The 15,998-nt window shown below is 46.3% G+C and overlaps 1 protein-coding gene across 4 annotated transcripts; it reads right to left on the bottom strand.

The window, feature by feature from the left end:
• Positions 1 to 808: 808 nt before the first annotated feature.
• ATXN1L (ataxin 1 like) lies at positions 809 to 12,134 on the bottom strand. Of its 4 annotated transcripts, none has more exons than XM_056824326.1 (3): positions 11,841 to 12,134; positions 9,771 to 9,838; positions 809 to 8,462 (listed from the first exon to the last, which is right to left on the bottom strand). In XM_056824326.1, the coding sequence occupies exon 3, from the start codon at positions 8,343 to 8,345 to the stop codon at positions 6,255 to 6,257; it is 2,091 nt and encodes a 696-aa protein (XP_056680304.1). In that variant the 5' UTR covers positions 8,346 to 8,462; positions 9,771 to 9,838; positions 11,841 to 12,134; the 3' UTR covers positions 809 to 6,254. The 4 variants fall into 4 exon arrangements, with proteins under 4 accessions (XP_056680304.1, XP_056680312.1, XP_056680314.1 ...); XM_056824334.1 differs by having other exon boundaries at positions 809 to 8,465; positions 11,841 to 12,090; XM_056824336.1 differs by lacking the exon at positions 11,841 to 12,134 and adding an exon at positions 11,209 to 11,634.
• Between the last annotated feature and the right edge of the window lie 3,864 nt (positions 12,135 to 15,998).

A 15,998-nucleotide genomic window follows, 5' to 3' on the forward strand; every position in this document is an offset into this window, starting at 1 on the left:
AATGGAGTAACAAAAACCATTGAGGAAAATATGGAATTAGTTAATTGAGCCCCTAAGCCCCCAGTGGTCAGAGCTGGGATCAAGATGACCACCCTAACAGAGCTGCCCAGCCAAGGTGCCTAAGTTCAGACAGCAGCACAGAATAAACCCCAAACCATTCTTGGCCAGCCCTGGAGGGAACCTGCAGTTCAGATAATTATAGTGTTTTCAAGTCCAAAAGGAAGTGGCCTGGTTCAGTTGTAGTCAGAAAATGAACTCTGCTAGGAACCCAAACCACTAGTCAGTCATAACAAGGAAAATAGTTCTTCCTCCACCTGCCCTTCATGTTAAAGGACTTCCATCACCAGCTACCTGCAGTGTTCTGACCAGGGCTCTGTCTTCTTGGACATCCCCAGCCTCACTCCCACCCAGTGGTGGCTTTTTTCTGCCACCGGGTAAGATGAGAAAAATTCAATGTTTACCCTTCTAGGCTTCTGCCAGGTGCTTCTTGCCCATGTTGATAAGCAGACCTTGTGGCAAGAGGCTGTGCTAGCGGCAGTCCTGGGGCTTAACAGCCAAGTCAGCCCTGATCAAATGTCCTTTCTAACCAAGCAGAGGCATAGAGGGAAGAAAGAGCGGCAATGACACCCATGGGTCCCCACAGTTCCTACTCTGTTATCAAGGGGTCAACCAAAGCATGGGGTCATGTGAAATCAGCAGCAGCCAACATGGATGCCAGAGCTCTCTGCTCAGGGCTTTGGGAACTGCAGACCAGATAGTGCCCCCCACAACCTGGGGCTAAGACAGGAAGAAGGCGCCAACACCAAAGGAAAAGCTATTAGTTTATATAGAGATATAGAGATATTGATATATACCGTGTTTACATAGTCCACAAGTTAAATGCAGGTATCCATAAGAAGAGCATTAACAATAAAAATACAATCTGTGTAGCCAAGTACAGAGACTTAAAATGGTAAAACAGCAAAAAGGATCTCACAAAAGGTACAAATATACAGTACAAATTGATTTATTTAAAACAGTTACAAAAAAGCACAACAAAATAGATTATCCTTAGAATTATTAATGCTTTGTTAAAGATCAGGTAGGATTAGAGGGTAAGAAACAGTATTGGGTGGGGGGAGCACCTGACTAGTTCTAAGGCTTTAGATACAATGCAGTTGGTTACATGTTAATTCAGCCATTACATAATGGGGATTATAGTTGAGGGATTGGTAATTTATCTACAGGGAACTCCTACCTAAAACAGATCCACCCGGTCCTCTCCAGGTATGGCCTTCTCTCCGTCCTGGATGACATCCCTTTCTTCCCTTCTCTGTCCCATCTCTCCGTCCCCCTCACCCTCACCCCCACCCCCGTAAGGTGCTGTACACGTGGAGAAGTGCTCCCTTTGCAGCTGGGATGTCCACTGGTTTGGCTCCACAGACCCCTGTGTGACTGGGAAAGAAGCTAGGCCCGGGCTTGTGATAATACTCCAGATGGGCCATGATCCTGTCCCCAAAATAATACACATTCTCTGCAAACACGACACGGGTGTCTGTCAAAGAAGCCGAGGGTCCACTAGCTAACAACCCACTGCCTCCACCTCACTGCAAACTCCCTGTCCTTCAGGTAGTTCCAGAACCACCCAGTCAGCTCTCGCTGAAGAAATTTCAGTCCCTACAACAGCCAGAAAGATGCAAATGCTTGTGGATTTGACACTGAGTAAAGGCACAAGGGCCTCTGCCATACACACTGCAGGCAGGGACCCGACATGAGGCCAGTGTTACTGCTGGGGGTTGCAGTTGACACGGCTTTGGGATTCCATGGACTTGGAGTTTTCTATCTACCAGGGAGAAATCTGGGTTTAAGGGGAGAAAAACACAAAAAAACCTTAGTGTGAAAAGTGCATTTAATTACAACTGCTCCTGCTAGGGAAGCTCAGCAGGGCAAACTGCACCCTCATCCCCTCCTATTGCAGGTACTGCAAGTGGGGAGAGCCCTGGCTCCCTGCAGGCTGTGCTCACAGACAGATTCTGAGGCGACTCGTGAGCAGCTGCCAGCGACAGACCCATATGCTCATTTGATTATTGCATAAGGAGAGAGGCCTGCCCAATCCCCAGGGATCAGAGTTGTGCCGGCCTCCCCACCAAGTCCCAGTGGGCTTCTCATCACCATCCAATCTGAGCAGGGTTCAGCCCTCAGTTGTAGTGTTTGTTAACTACAGTTTTTCTCATCTGGAAAGTATTGCAGCTTCAGTGTGAGTTGGCACTCCCCGGGGGAGCCAGGAATTCTCCCTAAAACTTTGGCCCTTGCTCTCGCCATTTTTTCCATTTTTAACTCAAATCCTTCATTGCTGTCCAAGGTCAGTTAACTTTGTAGTCTTTTCTCCAATGGCCTCTCAGGGCCAGTGAATAAACTTATTCCATCCTTCAACTCCAACATGATCTCCCAACTCTTCTCAATATGCCCGCTTTCTAGCATGGTTAGGCCATAGCATCCTGCACTCTGAACATCCTGAAGGGTTTCTGCTACCCTCAAAGTCTTCATGTGGGTAAAAAACGTAATCAAAATGCTTTTGAAGACTTGAGTGGTTTGGCCTTCTCCCACCACTAGGCTGGCTCTAAGGGTCTGGTAGGAGAGAGGCCTTTGAGGATAGGGATGCAGGCCTTAGCTTCTGACTCCCCTTTATTACCTTCAAAATCAGGTCACTAAAAAAATCAGAAAAGTTAAGAAGTCAATAAAACAGAACATATCTGCACACACAACCAATTTGTTTCTCCTAAAGGCAAACAGGGAAGAAATGGTTGGAGCTACAGATCTGATGACAAGTGCCTGAGCCACCTTTTGAATTTGCTCATCCTGAATTTATTCCGACATCCCTGGTTTAACTGCACAAAGTGGACCACTGTCAAAATAACCTTGACATAACATAGGCAAAGAGAGGACACTACTGTTTCCTCCATAGCCTGAGTTTAAAATATTTGGCCAAGGGACAGAAAGGCCCGGGGAGAAAGCAGCAAAGCAGTAAGTTAGCAGTAGGCAGGCCCTATGGCACTCTGTGGCACCATGACCAAGTGGAGTCAGGAGCATGGCAACAACACTGTTTAAGTCCACTTGGTGCCTCATGCTTTGGAATGGGCCAGGTAGCTCTCAGCCCTGAGGTCTCAGAGAGGAGCACTGAGTATCCAAAGCTAGGGACAGTTGTGCTCTCCTCATAAACTGATAATAGCTTCTCTACACAGTGAAGGAGAGAGTGCCATCCATCACAGCAGCACTTGGACCACATTCCCTTCCCCCCCACCCTCACCCCTTTCTAGCATCAAGCTTTGAGATTATTCTTCTCCTACATATTAACTTGGAGCCTCTGGTCCTCATTCTTTCTTATGTTCATTCTAAATCCCACAAGTAACCTCTTTTCTTTGAAAATTCCTGTTCCTTTGATTCCTACAACCCTGGTTCTCTCTTACTCCAATGCTGCAGTCAGAGGAAGCACAGCTCTACCACAGCAACCAGAAGATGGCCAGCAGCTCAGACTCAGATCGACAGAATAAAGCCCCTCAGAGGGCTCCTGACACCATTCTTCTTCAAGACATTTGACCAGCCCATCAAAATCAAGTAACACACAGTATGTGCATGGCACTGTGCTGGATGCTGTATAGCTAATGGGGTGCAGCTGCAAAACACTGCTTCACCCAGGAGCAGAGCAATTCAGAGGGGAGGGCGCAGCTAGCTGAAGGTGCACAAGAAAGGGCCCTTTCTCTTGGAGGAAGTGAAAGGAGCTGTTGAATAAACCCTATATAAGCCACTCTGGGAGTCTACAGTCAGAAGGTGAGGGGCAGCCTTTGTTTCCAGTCTCACTTGATGGAGAGAGCTGCAGCTGATGACCAGTGATTACTTCTTAAGCACCTCCTGCTTGCATGGTATTGTACTAATCAGTTTTCCAATAAAAGCTACCGATGAGAAACCTGTGCAAATGGTATTCCCCAGAAGCCATCAACTCAGAATGACCAGAAAATGGTGGGGGCAAGAGGGAGGTCTTCCTGCAAGGTTTAGTGATCAGAGAGAATTTGTTAGACCACCTCCAGGCCCTAACTTGAAGGTAGGAGAAGGAGCACTTGGGAAGAATGAGAGATAGAAAAGAGGCAGGGAAAGATCTCAAATGCAGTACCAAGGTTCAGTGTTCACCAGACAGGGCTAGCGTTTGTTTCTTTTTAGAGCTGGCAACTCAAGGAATTGGGGTATAGTCCCTTTAGATGGGGCTTTACAAAGTGAACAGAGCTACAATTAAAAAGCGAAACTGGAGTACAAGACTAGCATCAAACAAGCCAAGCTTCAGTCACTCTTCTCCTGTGTACTCTCTGGCTGGCCATTTTCAGAACATCCTCCAGGAGGTAGGTTAATATTCATCCCCATTGGGTATCTGGGGAGAAAGTGAGACAGAGGGGTGCCAGAACTTGCCTAATGTCACTGAGAGAAAAAGCTGAGGTCAGCCCTTGGGGGTTCATGGACTCTTGCTCCTGAGTCAAGCATTTCCACAAAACATATGCTACCTCCTGGTCAGAGCCAGAATCTAAATAACCAGGGAGAAGCTAAAGCAGAATTAGGTGATGCTGCCCTGAGTTACCCTGAATAAACTAAAACCCATCCACCTTCTGGTGGCTCATGGAAGAGCCTATCTCTCAAAATTCCAGAATCCCATAGGCCTGGCTGTAGCTAAAAGTTGTGGGCAACACATCCTGGGACTTCAAAAATGGGAGCATGCCACGGATGAATATCTGAATTAAAAGAAATACTTACTATCCTGAGAAAGGAAAGTGCCACAACTCAGAGGCCAGAGGACGATTAGGTGTCAGAATTTGTGGATCATCCCTCAATCTTAAAGCCCTTCCTCATAATTAGTGTGAAGAATGGCAAGAAGATGCCTGAAGATCAGATAAGACAGCAGGGACATAATGGATAATGTTAATGAATCTTGGCAATTCCAACCCTCAAGCCACTTGCACTGGTCTGGGGTATATAGTATCTTGTCTTAATCCCAATTTGGCTGTGCAGCAGCAGAAAGAGAGCAAACACGATGCCTAAGGATTCCCAGCAAATTCTGGAAATGAAGAGAAAAAAGTAGATGACAGTCCAAGGGGAAACCCAGAGTCCTTGGAAAATCAGTGAGCTTAGTAGGGACAGAGAGAAGTTTTACAGAAAATTGGTGAGGTCAACAGTCTTAGGAAGAAGTCCAAATGGAAAAACTCTGTGGGTAAGGATAGTAGAAAGATGGGAAAGTGCAGGCACTTGGGCACATTAGCAGAGAAAGGGGAAAGAATGCAGGTGTCTATGGAAAGTAATGGTATGCAAAATTTTCAAACATTCTCGGTGATTGATTTAGGAATTCAGATGATTAAGCTAGTCACAAATGACCTAAGCAGGTTGTACTCAGTTGAGAAACATGCATTCCCATAAGCTCCATCTATATCCAGAACAGCTTTTTGCTCCAGTCCTCCAGCTGCCAGCTCTCAGCCACAGTCTGCGTTCTTAGCAGTCCCTTCATTTTTTATTGTAGAGGTGCTCAAAGTTCTCTCCAGCCCTGAAAATCACTGTATGCTTTATGACAAAAGAGAGTAAAAACGGATGGGGGGGGGGGGGAGGAGGCGCTGAGGCCCAAATACAAGCCTGTAGAGGAGACTGTCTTCCTTGCTCACAAACCCAAAGATGACCATCTGTAACAAAATTACCCTTTAAAGTGCACATCTCTCAAATGAAGGGCTTTGAGGTGGGAGCCCCTTATTCCAAAGAGGGGGATCTCCCCTTCCCCCACCCCCAAAAGAGAAAAGAAAAAACTCCAGACAGTTTAACTGCTGCTACTCTAAGCTGTGTGTGGATCATAGTTTTTGGCTCTTACTTTGTGGCTCTCCCTCTGCCCCATGCTCCTGATGCTTGGACCACTCAAATGCAGGGGCTGGGCAAAGGGAGAGCATGGGGAGGTTCCAGTGCTTGGGATGTTCCTTATCCCTCATAGTCCTTCTCTCCCAGGTCTAAGCTGGCACCTACCCCTACCCCCCACCCTCACTCCCCAACCTAAGCATTTTCTGGAGCCATCCCAGAAGGATGCCAAGGGCTACTGAACATTAGAAACCCTATGGCATGAGGATGATAACCTCCTTCCCCAAATTCCCATGGCTAAGAGAGTGGATTAACTACTCAGCGTGTGCAAATTCTCCACCTGCTCACGTCGAGACTTCACTCTGGACTAAAACTCCTGTCCTGGTATGGGGGAAAAGAGTTCATTTTCCTGCATTTGAACGCCCTTCAATGGAGAGTTTCACCTCCTGTGGAATGAAAGAGGGACGGAGCAGAGTGGCCCGTGCTTCCTCTCCCTGTACACTGTATCTTTGGAAGCCCGCTGCTGGCCAGCAAGACTGAGCACCAGGCTCAGGCTGGGAGGGCTCCATTGTGTGGGAGCTCTGGACCGGGGCCCCTTCTCCTGAAGGCTGGCTCTTCCTGTCACTGTCAGATGGCTCTCTGGATCCCAAGACTGTCCTCTCAGGCCTCTCTTGGGAGGGACCCAACTGGTCTGGGGAAGGGAAGCCAGCCTGAGAAACCGAGTTACTGTTCAAGCTCTGTAAACTGATGGAGATACAAACATCTCCTACCTGTAGCCGGTGGCAAGGAAGAGAGAAGAGCTGTGCTGTCCGCCCAGGGCTACAGGAGGACCAGCCCTGGCCATACACAAAGAAAGGGTGTTCAGGGGGCACATCAATGCTTACTTTGCTCTGTTGCTCCCCGACCACAAAATGCAGCATTACAAAGCCAGGCCACTGGCTCTCCTGAATGTCAACCACGGTGCTAGAGTCAATCTTCAGGCCCCCGCTCACCTCAGCACTGCGCACAAAGTCTTGGGTCTGTAGATCCTCGACCCGCTTCAGTTCTCCTGTGGCCAGCTGGATGATGGCACCTTTCATGAAGTGAGAGGGCAAGTGAGAGGAGGTGCTGGGTGGAGGGGTTGGCTCCTTATTTGGGAAAGTGGCTCGAACCTGCATATCCACACTAGACGTCACCAGTATTTCTGATCCCATGGACAACAGGCCCTGCTCAGTACCAATGGGCACCAAATTGCCATTAGCTATCACCATTGCTTTGGGCAAAGGTCTATGTTTTGCTAGTTCTTGGGAAGACTGGGTATAGAGCCCATGGGCCTGGCTTTTCTCTGTCATTTCTATTGGATTTCTAACCAGCCCTCTCACTTCTCCCTGATGATCAGGAACATGATGAGATAGATTAAGGGGACTGGGCTCATCTTTCCTCTGAGTTGCCACCACTCGATAGTCCTGAGTCACTAAAGTTCCCACCACTCTCTGGACTTCTAGGTCAGTATCTGGAGTCCCTCGATGTGCTGGCAGTGCCACCTCCATCCGTGGGGTCTGAGAACCTGAAAACAACTGTCCATCCATCACACATTCTACCACTGGTCCTAGTCCCTGGCTGTTATCCTTGTTGCTGGAGGGGTCCATGGCTTCACTTTCTTGTCTTACCAGGCTCCGTTCCATTTGTCTCTGCCCTCCATTGGAAGCAGTTACATCTGGAACAGGCTGAACATCATGCAGTACAGGGGCAGCATCTGGGCTTGCTCTTGTTGAAGGGATTTCATGTGTTGTATACCCAGTGGGAAGCCGAGACATCTGATAGTAAATGGGCACTCGGCCTGGGGTAAGGTCCACTGGCTGAGTGCCTGAGTGATGCTGCAGTTGACTTGGTGGAGAAGTGGCAGGAGGGACTTTGTTGAAAGAGTGGACTGGAGATGTGGTTGGGGGGGGAGGAGTAGCCCCTTCTGCCAAGAGTGAGGCATATGGCACAAAGTGAGGAACATGAGAGGTTGTGAGGTTGGCAGAAGGTGAGAGCAGAGGACTAGGGAGAAAATTGGGAGGCATAGCATAGGGCATAGTGTAAGGAGATCCAATAAACTGCAGAGAAGTTGGGGGAAGCTGAGCATAGTGGATGGGGGGATAGTGGATTCCTGGATGCTGAATCAGTGACGATGCTACATTGAAGGCAGAGGGCAGGGGGCTCATGTTCACCACAGGATGGAGGCCAGTAGAGGAAAATGTGGCTGGTGGCATGGCCACCTTGTACAGCATACCATATTGGTCCACTGTCAGACCAGTAATGGCCTCCACTCCATCACTACCAACACTCTGTCTTACTCCTGCCTGTGTCTGCCCAGTCACCACTACCCCCCGACACCAATCAGAGGAATCACTAGAGGGTGTGTGGTTGGTTGAGCAGCTGGTGGTCCTCCCCATATCCTCGCTGGTCACAGGGAGGTCTCGTTTCTTTGGTGGAAGGCATTCCTGACTCCTCTCATGAACAGGTTTCATATTGCTTTGTAGTATTCCCAGAGCCCGGAGGGGGTCGACTTGCTTCTGGGGACATCAGAACAGACTTCTCTGTGATTTCCTTGTACCCCCTTCCACTGTTGACTGGGGCACTCACATCTGCTGGGGAACAAATCAAAGGCACAGAGAAATAACCTGGGGGTGGGCTCCACATGCAAACAATGGATTGGTTCACCAAGCAGAAGAAAGTAGCAAGGCTCATGGCCAGAGAAGTCTGCTAAAGGAGAGAACTCAGATGAAGGGAACAAAGCGCATGATATGAGCATGGCAAGGAAATATGACAAAGGGACAGATAAATGCCACGAGAGATGACCCCCACTGGCCTAGCCAGGACATACAGAAAACCACAAAGCAAAAAGAGCTAAGATGAAAAGAATTAATTGATAATCTGCGGAACAGCTTCTTTAGTCACATCTTTGATGATGACTGTTCACAGTTCTCAGATTCCCCTTCAGTGGGGATTCAAACACCAAATCTTTATGGATGATGCTCTTTCCTTAAATTTCTCTCCTTTCTGCTATCATAGGCTAATGTGTCATCTCCCTCTTTCAATTCTATGATCTCATCCTTACAGCCTCTCTCTTCTCTTATTTCGTTTATGACTTCACCTATCCCCACCCCCAGCCTGGCTAAACCCTCTTGTCTTGTATCACTCACCCCTCTGTCACTACTCCCTAGTTCCATCCTATTTGTCTCACTGTTGATTTTCCCCCATCCAGAAAGTTCCCAAGTTAACTTTCAAATGCCATCAACTTGGTTCTAAAAAACTGTCATTCCCCATTATGACTCAGAGTAACTCAAGCCCCCATATTCGGAAATTGGTTCCATATATAACTTATATTTGGTTCTCTTCATTCTCAAAAGGTGGCCCAATCTGACCTCTGGGATAAAAGATTCCCTAGTAACCAATCAGGTAAGAACAATTCCTCTTTTCCATTTGACAACCTCCACCCTCAATTCTTGATCAGTACCTGTTTTCTTGATTCTTTCCCCTTTCCTTTTTCTTCATGATGTTGTCAATGGTTCCTTTTCCTTGGAACTTTCAAATATGTTTTTGTAAGTTCACTTCCTAAAATAGTAGTCCCCCTTTAGAATCACAGGCCCATTCTCATTTCATTGGATAGTGTAGTTCTCTAAAAAAAAAAAAAGCTTTCTCTTTTCCCTTTTTTACTTAATCACCTTTCAGGAGCATTTTTCTGGCCACCATCAAATGGAATCCTTTTGACCTAGAAGCCAATCTTATGAAGTTTGCTACCTATTCCTTCCAATTAATCTTCGGCCTTTAGGATATCTTCTTGAAGGATGAGGAGTTCTCCTATAATATTAGGTTCTCTTCAGTTTCCTCACTCTTACACCCCAGATGCTATTCTGTAAGCAATCCAAAGAGATGCCCATTTTTTTTATTACCTGAGCTTCCAGCAATGCTTCTGGGTAATTGTAATATGAAGCAGTCTCCTCCCGACTGGCTTGGTAGTCTGGAAAAAGGAAACAGGATAGGAGAAAAGAATGAATAGGACACTTTTATTTCTGTACCTTCCAAGAGCCATCAGAGATCAGGTAATAGGAGAGACAGAAAAGTGAATTCTAAAAGGTCTTTGCTTTCTTAGTCTTAAATTTAAGCATAGCAAGTACAGCGATTAGACAGTACAGCTGCACAATCTGTTAAAAAAAAAAGTCATTTTTTAACCTTATGTGACTTAAGGGTGAGATTTACTCCTAAAACAAATCAGGAATCTAATTTAATCACCTTCTTGATTCCTTCTGCTCAGACCTTTTACTATCCTCTCACAGTTTAAATTTGTGCCCAGCACAAATACGCAGATGGATCCAGAAATAAACAGAAAGCTTCTCTATGACAAGTAAAAAAGACAAGAAAGATCAATTTCATGGACTTCACCTTTGCCCTGAGATGTTGAAAGCTAAGGCATGGAGGTCATTTAAATAAGAGAGGAACTAGGGAAAAGAACTATTAATATTTCTGGGACAGAAAAGGAGGTCAAGAGGGAGTCAAGTCACTCAAGAGAAAGCTTTATTAAGATTTCCACCCCCCCCAAAAAATTGGACACCAACCAGTCAGCCAATATAATATCATTTACTAAATGCCAGCTCTATATAAAACACAATATCGGGTGCTAAAGAAACAAAGCACAGTGCCAATCCTCAAGGAATTTACAATCTACTAACTGGAGAAAGCCTAGAAGCACACACCCATTAGAGTATAAACACCGATCTGAACAGGCCACAGATGCCAAATACAGAAGGAAAAGGGGTTTGATATTAAAGGAGCTAAGTACTACCAGAAGCTGCTGATTAAGTGCATTACCTTTCAGAACATCCAAAACTATCAGAGGAAGAAATCGAAAAGAGGTGTCATCTTTAGTCCAAACTGTTCTAGAAACTGAAGGCTTATACCATTACTTAAGTCAAGAAGCAACATACAGAAGGCATTAAGACAGAATTTTGTTTTTTTAAACTCTTAAAATCCATACTGTGTATCAGTTTCAAGGCAGAAGAGGAGTAAGAACTAGCCAATAGGGGGTTAAGTGATTTGCCCAGGATTACACAGCTAGGAAGTGTCTAAGGCCACATTTGAACCCAAGATCTCCAGTAAGACAGAAGTCTTAAGGGCTAAGAGGATAAAACAGCAATGCAAATTCCTGGTCACATTCATATTGGACACAGTCCTGGATGCCCTTTCTATTCTTTAGTTCCAGCAACAGAAAAGCTGTTTGTTCTGGCTCATTCAACAATTCTGTATTCTGTTATAGTTCCAGCTTCTGTGTCACACAGGGGCGATCCATATCCCCCAGGCTTGAAAGCATCCAAGAAAACTCACTCCACCCACCTTTTTGACCCTGAGTATTGAGCAAAGTGCGGAATATTGCAAGGATGAAGGATGCGACAGGATGTCCAGAACGACAGCAGGAGCCCAAGTCAAAGCACCAGGTCAGAGTGACTTGTCTGACTCCCTCCGATACGGATCGACCATTGATCGGAATCGAGAACAACTGCTTTACTTAACAGCCTGATTGGGATGTCGCTCTGGAAGTAGTAACTCCCGATAAGAGCGGAGGGGAAGGGGAGGATAGCCTGGGTCCCCCCCTCCCCCCCCGCTCAACCCAAAGGGGGTCCTGGCCTCCCGAGCAGCACGGCCGGTACTCAGCCGCTGGCGCTCCCTATCGGAAGCCGGGCCGGGGTCCCGGAGTTGGAGGCCTGCTGCACCCCTAGGGCCCTTCGGCGGAGCCCCAGGTTCAGAGACGTTTGGGGGGGGGTGTTAAATTTCCGGAGGAGGAAAAGACACAAGAGGAACCTGAAGGGCCAGCGCTCGCTTCCTTGTTTGGGGGGTCACAGGGCGGGGCGGGGGGGCCGAGGGGTCAGCGAGGGGGGAGCGCCTCCTGCCTAGGGGCAGTCGGAGCCGGCCCCCCCAAGCCCTGGCCTGGGCTGGAGCGGAGCCCGCGGTATTGCGGCCAGACTCACCGGCCCATCTCACGGCGCTTTTTCGGCTCCTCCCGCTGGTGTCAGGGCCGTGGCCTGAGGAGCCGCTGCAGCCGCCATCCCCGGCCCCGGAGCCGCCCCACACCCAGCGCCCAGCGCCCCCAGCCTGGCGCTCGGAGATAGCGTCACCACATCCTGCCCCCAGCGCCCGAAGATGGCGTCACAGCGGCGGGAGGGGGTGGGGCCGTGGAGAGGATCGCTCCGCCAGCTGGCCAGCCCGACTGCAGCGACGGCAGCGGGGCGGCGGCGGCGGCGCCCAGTTCGGTCACGTGGGAGGAGGCTCCGCCTCCCTTCCCCCCAGGTGACCCTGACCTCGCGCTGACCCCACCCCTTACCGTAGAGCGGCGGGAGAGCACGTGTACCCCAGCCGGGCCATCGTAGATCCTTTGTCTGGGAGACCCAGGACCTCCTTGGGTCCTGGCCAGGAGTCAGTCCCTGTGGGGTTATAGCTATACCTCCTAACCTGGGAACAATTAATTATTAAATCATTTACGCATTCCTTCTGTATAGGCGGGATCTTCATCTCTGCGAAAACACCTGTAGGCCCCTCCCTTGTATGTGTGGATTTCCTCAAGGGCGGGGACTCCCCCAGGCTAAGAGTAAACGAGATAGATGTTATCCATCCGACCATCCCTCCACTCATTCATTTCAGACTGCCCAAGAAGGGTCATTCTCATTTAGTGGACAGAATGCTATTGAACTTGCAGGCCAGGACATGCATTCAAATTCCACCTCAAACACTTGCACTCCCCAAGTCTATGTACATTTATGACACAAAACTCTCTAGCTTTACTCCCCCAACCAGAGCTTGAAATTCCCAAATTGCTTTTCCACACCACAGCTGACCACTTAAATAGTTCTAGCTGCAAACCTGAGAGACTGGGTTTCTAGGACTGTTAATCATGAACCCCCACTGCTATGTTCCTTATTTACTATCACACAATGGATACTATTAGCTTTTTAAAAAAGTACAATTCCAAGAAGAATGATTGGTAATAATCTCCCAAGCCTGAGGGTTACAGTCTTCTACCAATATCACAAAAATGATAGGAAGAATGCGTTCAAACTTGGTAAGTGCCACTCCTGGCTTTAAAAGTTCTTTCCCCCTTTTTGTGGATCCCTCTTAAAGTTCTCCTTAGATCTAGTTCTTCCCAAAGATCAGGGTCTTTCTAGAGTCCATGTTAATACTTCTTTCTTCCATGATAGAGGTCATGCTTCCTGATGCTGATACCATTCTCCAGTGGCTTCTCTTTCACCTCTGTCTGCAGCCATGTCCGCTGTTATGAACTACTCCTGCTCTATTGGGTACAGCTACTGTTGTTCCCTTTCTTCTAGAACTGCTGATGGTACTTTTTAAAAATCCTTATCTTCTATATTAAAATTAATACTAAATATTGGTTCTAAGGTAGAAGAGGATAAGGGTTGGGCAATTGGGATTAAGTGACTTGCCTAGGGTCACACAGCTGGGAAAGTGTCTAAAGCCAGATTGGAACCCAAGTCCTCTTGATTTTAGGCCTAGCACTCACTCTCTTCTGAGCCATCTAGCTGCCCTTCCTGATGGGCCTTCTAATACGACTTCTAGATTTCTTAATCTTACAAGCTCTTTCTTACTAGATTTTATACTTTAATCTCAAAGTATTCATTTTCCTAAAATCAAGAAAGAATAATGACCAAGCAATAGAGGAAGCCATGTGCTCACAGCTGCCATGGACAGGTAAGAGAAAAGTCTTCCCCTACTTGACTCTAGTTACCTATTCCAAGTAGTCTCTTGCAGCAACAAAGGAAAAGGGTGATGAAAGTATGCCCACTGAGTTTCAGCTCAGTTTTCAGTTCTTCTGGATAACTAGATGACTTTTCATCATCACCCAGTAGAAGCAATTCAATCATATACAGCCAGAAACTAAGTTCCTTTTGTAATATTTAAAATAGTTGGAAGGCCATAAACTGTTATAATTAAAATAGTGTATGGCATAAATTGTTATAATTAAAATGGTTGATAGATACAAATTGTAGTGAGTTAAAATGGTGGAAGATATAAATTATGATAGATATAAGAGAGGGTGAGTAAATTTGACCACTGAAAATATGTTTCACTACAGTGTCTTGGTTTTTAAATCAAATATAAGGTGGTCACCAGGGAATATATTCCCAAATTATGAATATGCCCAAGTCAACTGGGTTTTATAGAGAATTTAATTAATAATACAATGAGGAATTAAAGAAAGAGAGGAAAGAGAAAAGGAATTAATGAGAAAAGAATAGGTCAGCCCAGGGCAGGCCTGGCCAACCCAGGCCTAAGCCTTAAGAGAGAAACCAGTCAGTTATCACTCACCACAAAATTTGTCTTAAGCAAGGATGTCTGGGGAACAGAGTCTCCCCAGAGGGAGTGCTAGCCAGAGTCAGCCTCCCAAGGGACTTCTTCTCAAGAGATCTTCAAAGTGCCTCCTCCAAAGGGATCTATCTCCAAGGATCCTATCTCCAAGCCTCTCTCCAAGGATCTATCTCCAAGGATCCTATCTCCAAGCCTCTCTCCAAATATCTATCTCCAAGGCTCTCAGGATCTCCAAGCATCCAAGGATCTTTTGCTCAAGAGATTCCTCTTCTTATATAGGGGTTTTTTCCTATGTCACCTTCCCTAAGTTGTTCCATCTACCAATCACCGTAGATGTTTTCTAAAAGACTGCCCATCTGAATTCCAGCTAAGTCGACTAATCCCCTCAGTATGTCTGAACCAGAGAAAATGCTACTGTGTCTACTAATCCCCTCAGTAAATCTGAACCAGAGAAAACACAGCTGAGTCAACTAATCTCATTAAGAGAAAACTTGCCCGACCCTTTTAGGTACCTAGCATCCCATTGTATCAATTCTAAAAAACAGGCCTGGCTCAAAGAACTCCCTGCTTCATCATAAGCATGGGTCCAAGTACTTTCATTGTTTAGCAAGAAGTTTTCTCCCCTAAGGCAGTCTTAAGTATGGGTGGAGTAGAGGTCCTCCCATAGCAAGGATTTTTCTCCCCTAAAACAGTCAAGTACTGGTGGAGTAGAGGTCCTCCCATTTCTGAATCTGGCGAGTTCTCACATCAAAATGGGGAATGTCCCCGTCCAATGGGGAAATTTTTAACATTCACAAGTCTGAGAAATTTCAAGGTTTACACTTTGGTTTCTTGGATTGAAACCCCTGTGGTCAAATGGATTGAAACCAGATGGGAAATATCTTCATAGGCTCTAGGAACTAGTCCACATAAAACAATTCATCTATGTTAAAAAGAAAGAGGGTTTGCAATTTGTGCACCAATGAAATTACAGGTCCTTGATGTACATTCAAGTGTACATAGTAGCTCATAGAACCTCAGAACAAAAAGGGAACTCAGAGCTTCAACTGGCCAACCCCTACTGGAACAGGAGTCTTATCTCTGCTAAGGGATTTATCAATACAGTCCATTCTTCTTTTGGAAAACTTTCTCTGTAAGGAAATTTTTCCTTCAAAAATTCAATATTTTTTTAATGACATTTATGTGCAAAGCACCAAATTCAGGTCCCTGCATTCAAATTGCTTATATCCTATTTGAGGAATAGAAATATATACAAAGTAATCTCAAATGTGAAAAATGCTAATAATTGGTGGGAGTGAAGAGAGCAATTAAGATTTTTGAGATGGCTAGATCTGTGTTTTAGGAATATTAACTTGGCAACTGTTTGGAGAATGGACTGGAGGGGGGAGAAAATAGGTTGGGCAACTAATTAGAAAGCTAGGATGAGACATATCATAGACAATGTTCTACAAGACTTAGCAATTGATTGGATATGAAGGACAAGGAAGAATAAGAATGACTCTAAGATTAAAAATTTGGATGACTAGAAGGATGGGCAGAGACAGTTTTTTCTATAGTGTTTGTAACCTAGAACCTAGCAAGCACATAATGCAGCTTAAAATCTGGCTGATGGGACAGCTAGATAGCTCAGTGGGTAGAGAGTCAGGCCTGAAGACAGAAGGTCCTGGATTGAAATATGATCTCAGGTACTTCCTAGCTATGTGACCCTGGACAAATCACTTAAGCCTGATTGCGTATCTCTTACTGCTCTTCTGCCTTGGAACCAAAACTCAGATTTTAAAACAGAAGGTAAGAATTAAAAAAAAAAA

Source organism: Monodelphis domestica, chromosome 1 (assembly GCF_027887165.1).
Source record: "Monodelphis domestica isolate mMonDom1 chromosome 1, mMonDom1.pri, whole genome shotgun sequence".
NCBI classification, from domain to species: domain Eukaryota; kingdom Metazoa; phylum Chordata; class Mammalia; order Didelphimorphia; family Didelphidae; genus Monodelphis; species Monodelphis domestica.

Bases quoted from the DNA above. Each gene is read 5' to 3' on its own strand.
- ATXN1L (XM_056824326.1), bottom strand. From the start codon at position 8,345: ATGAAACCTGTTCATGAGAGGAGTCAGGAATGCCTTCCACCAAAGAAA.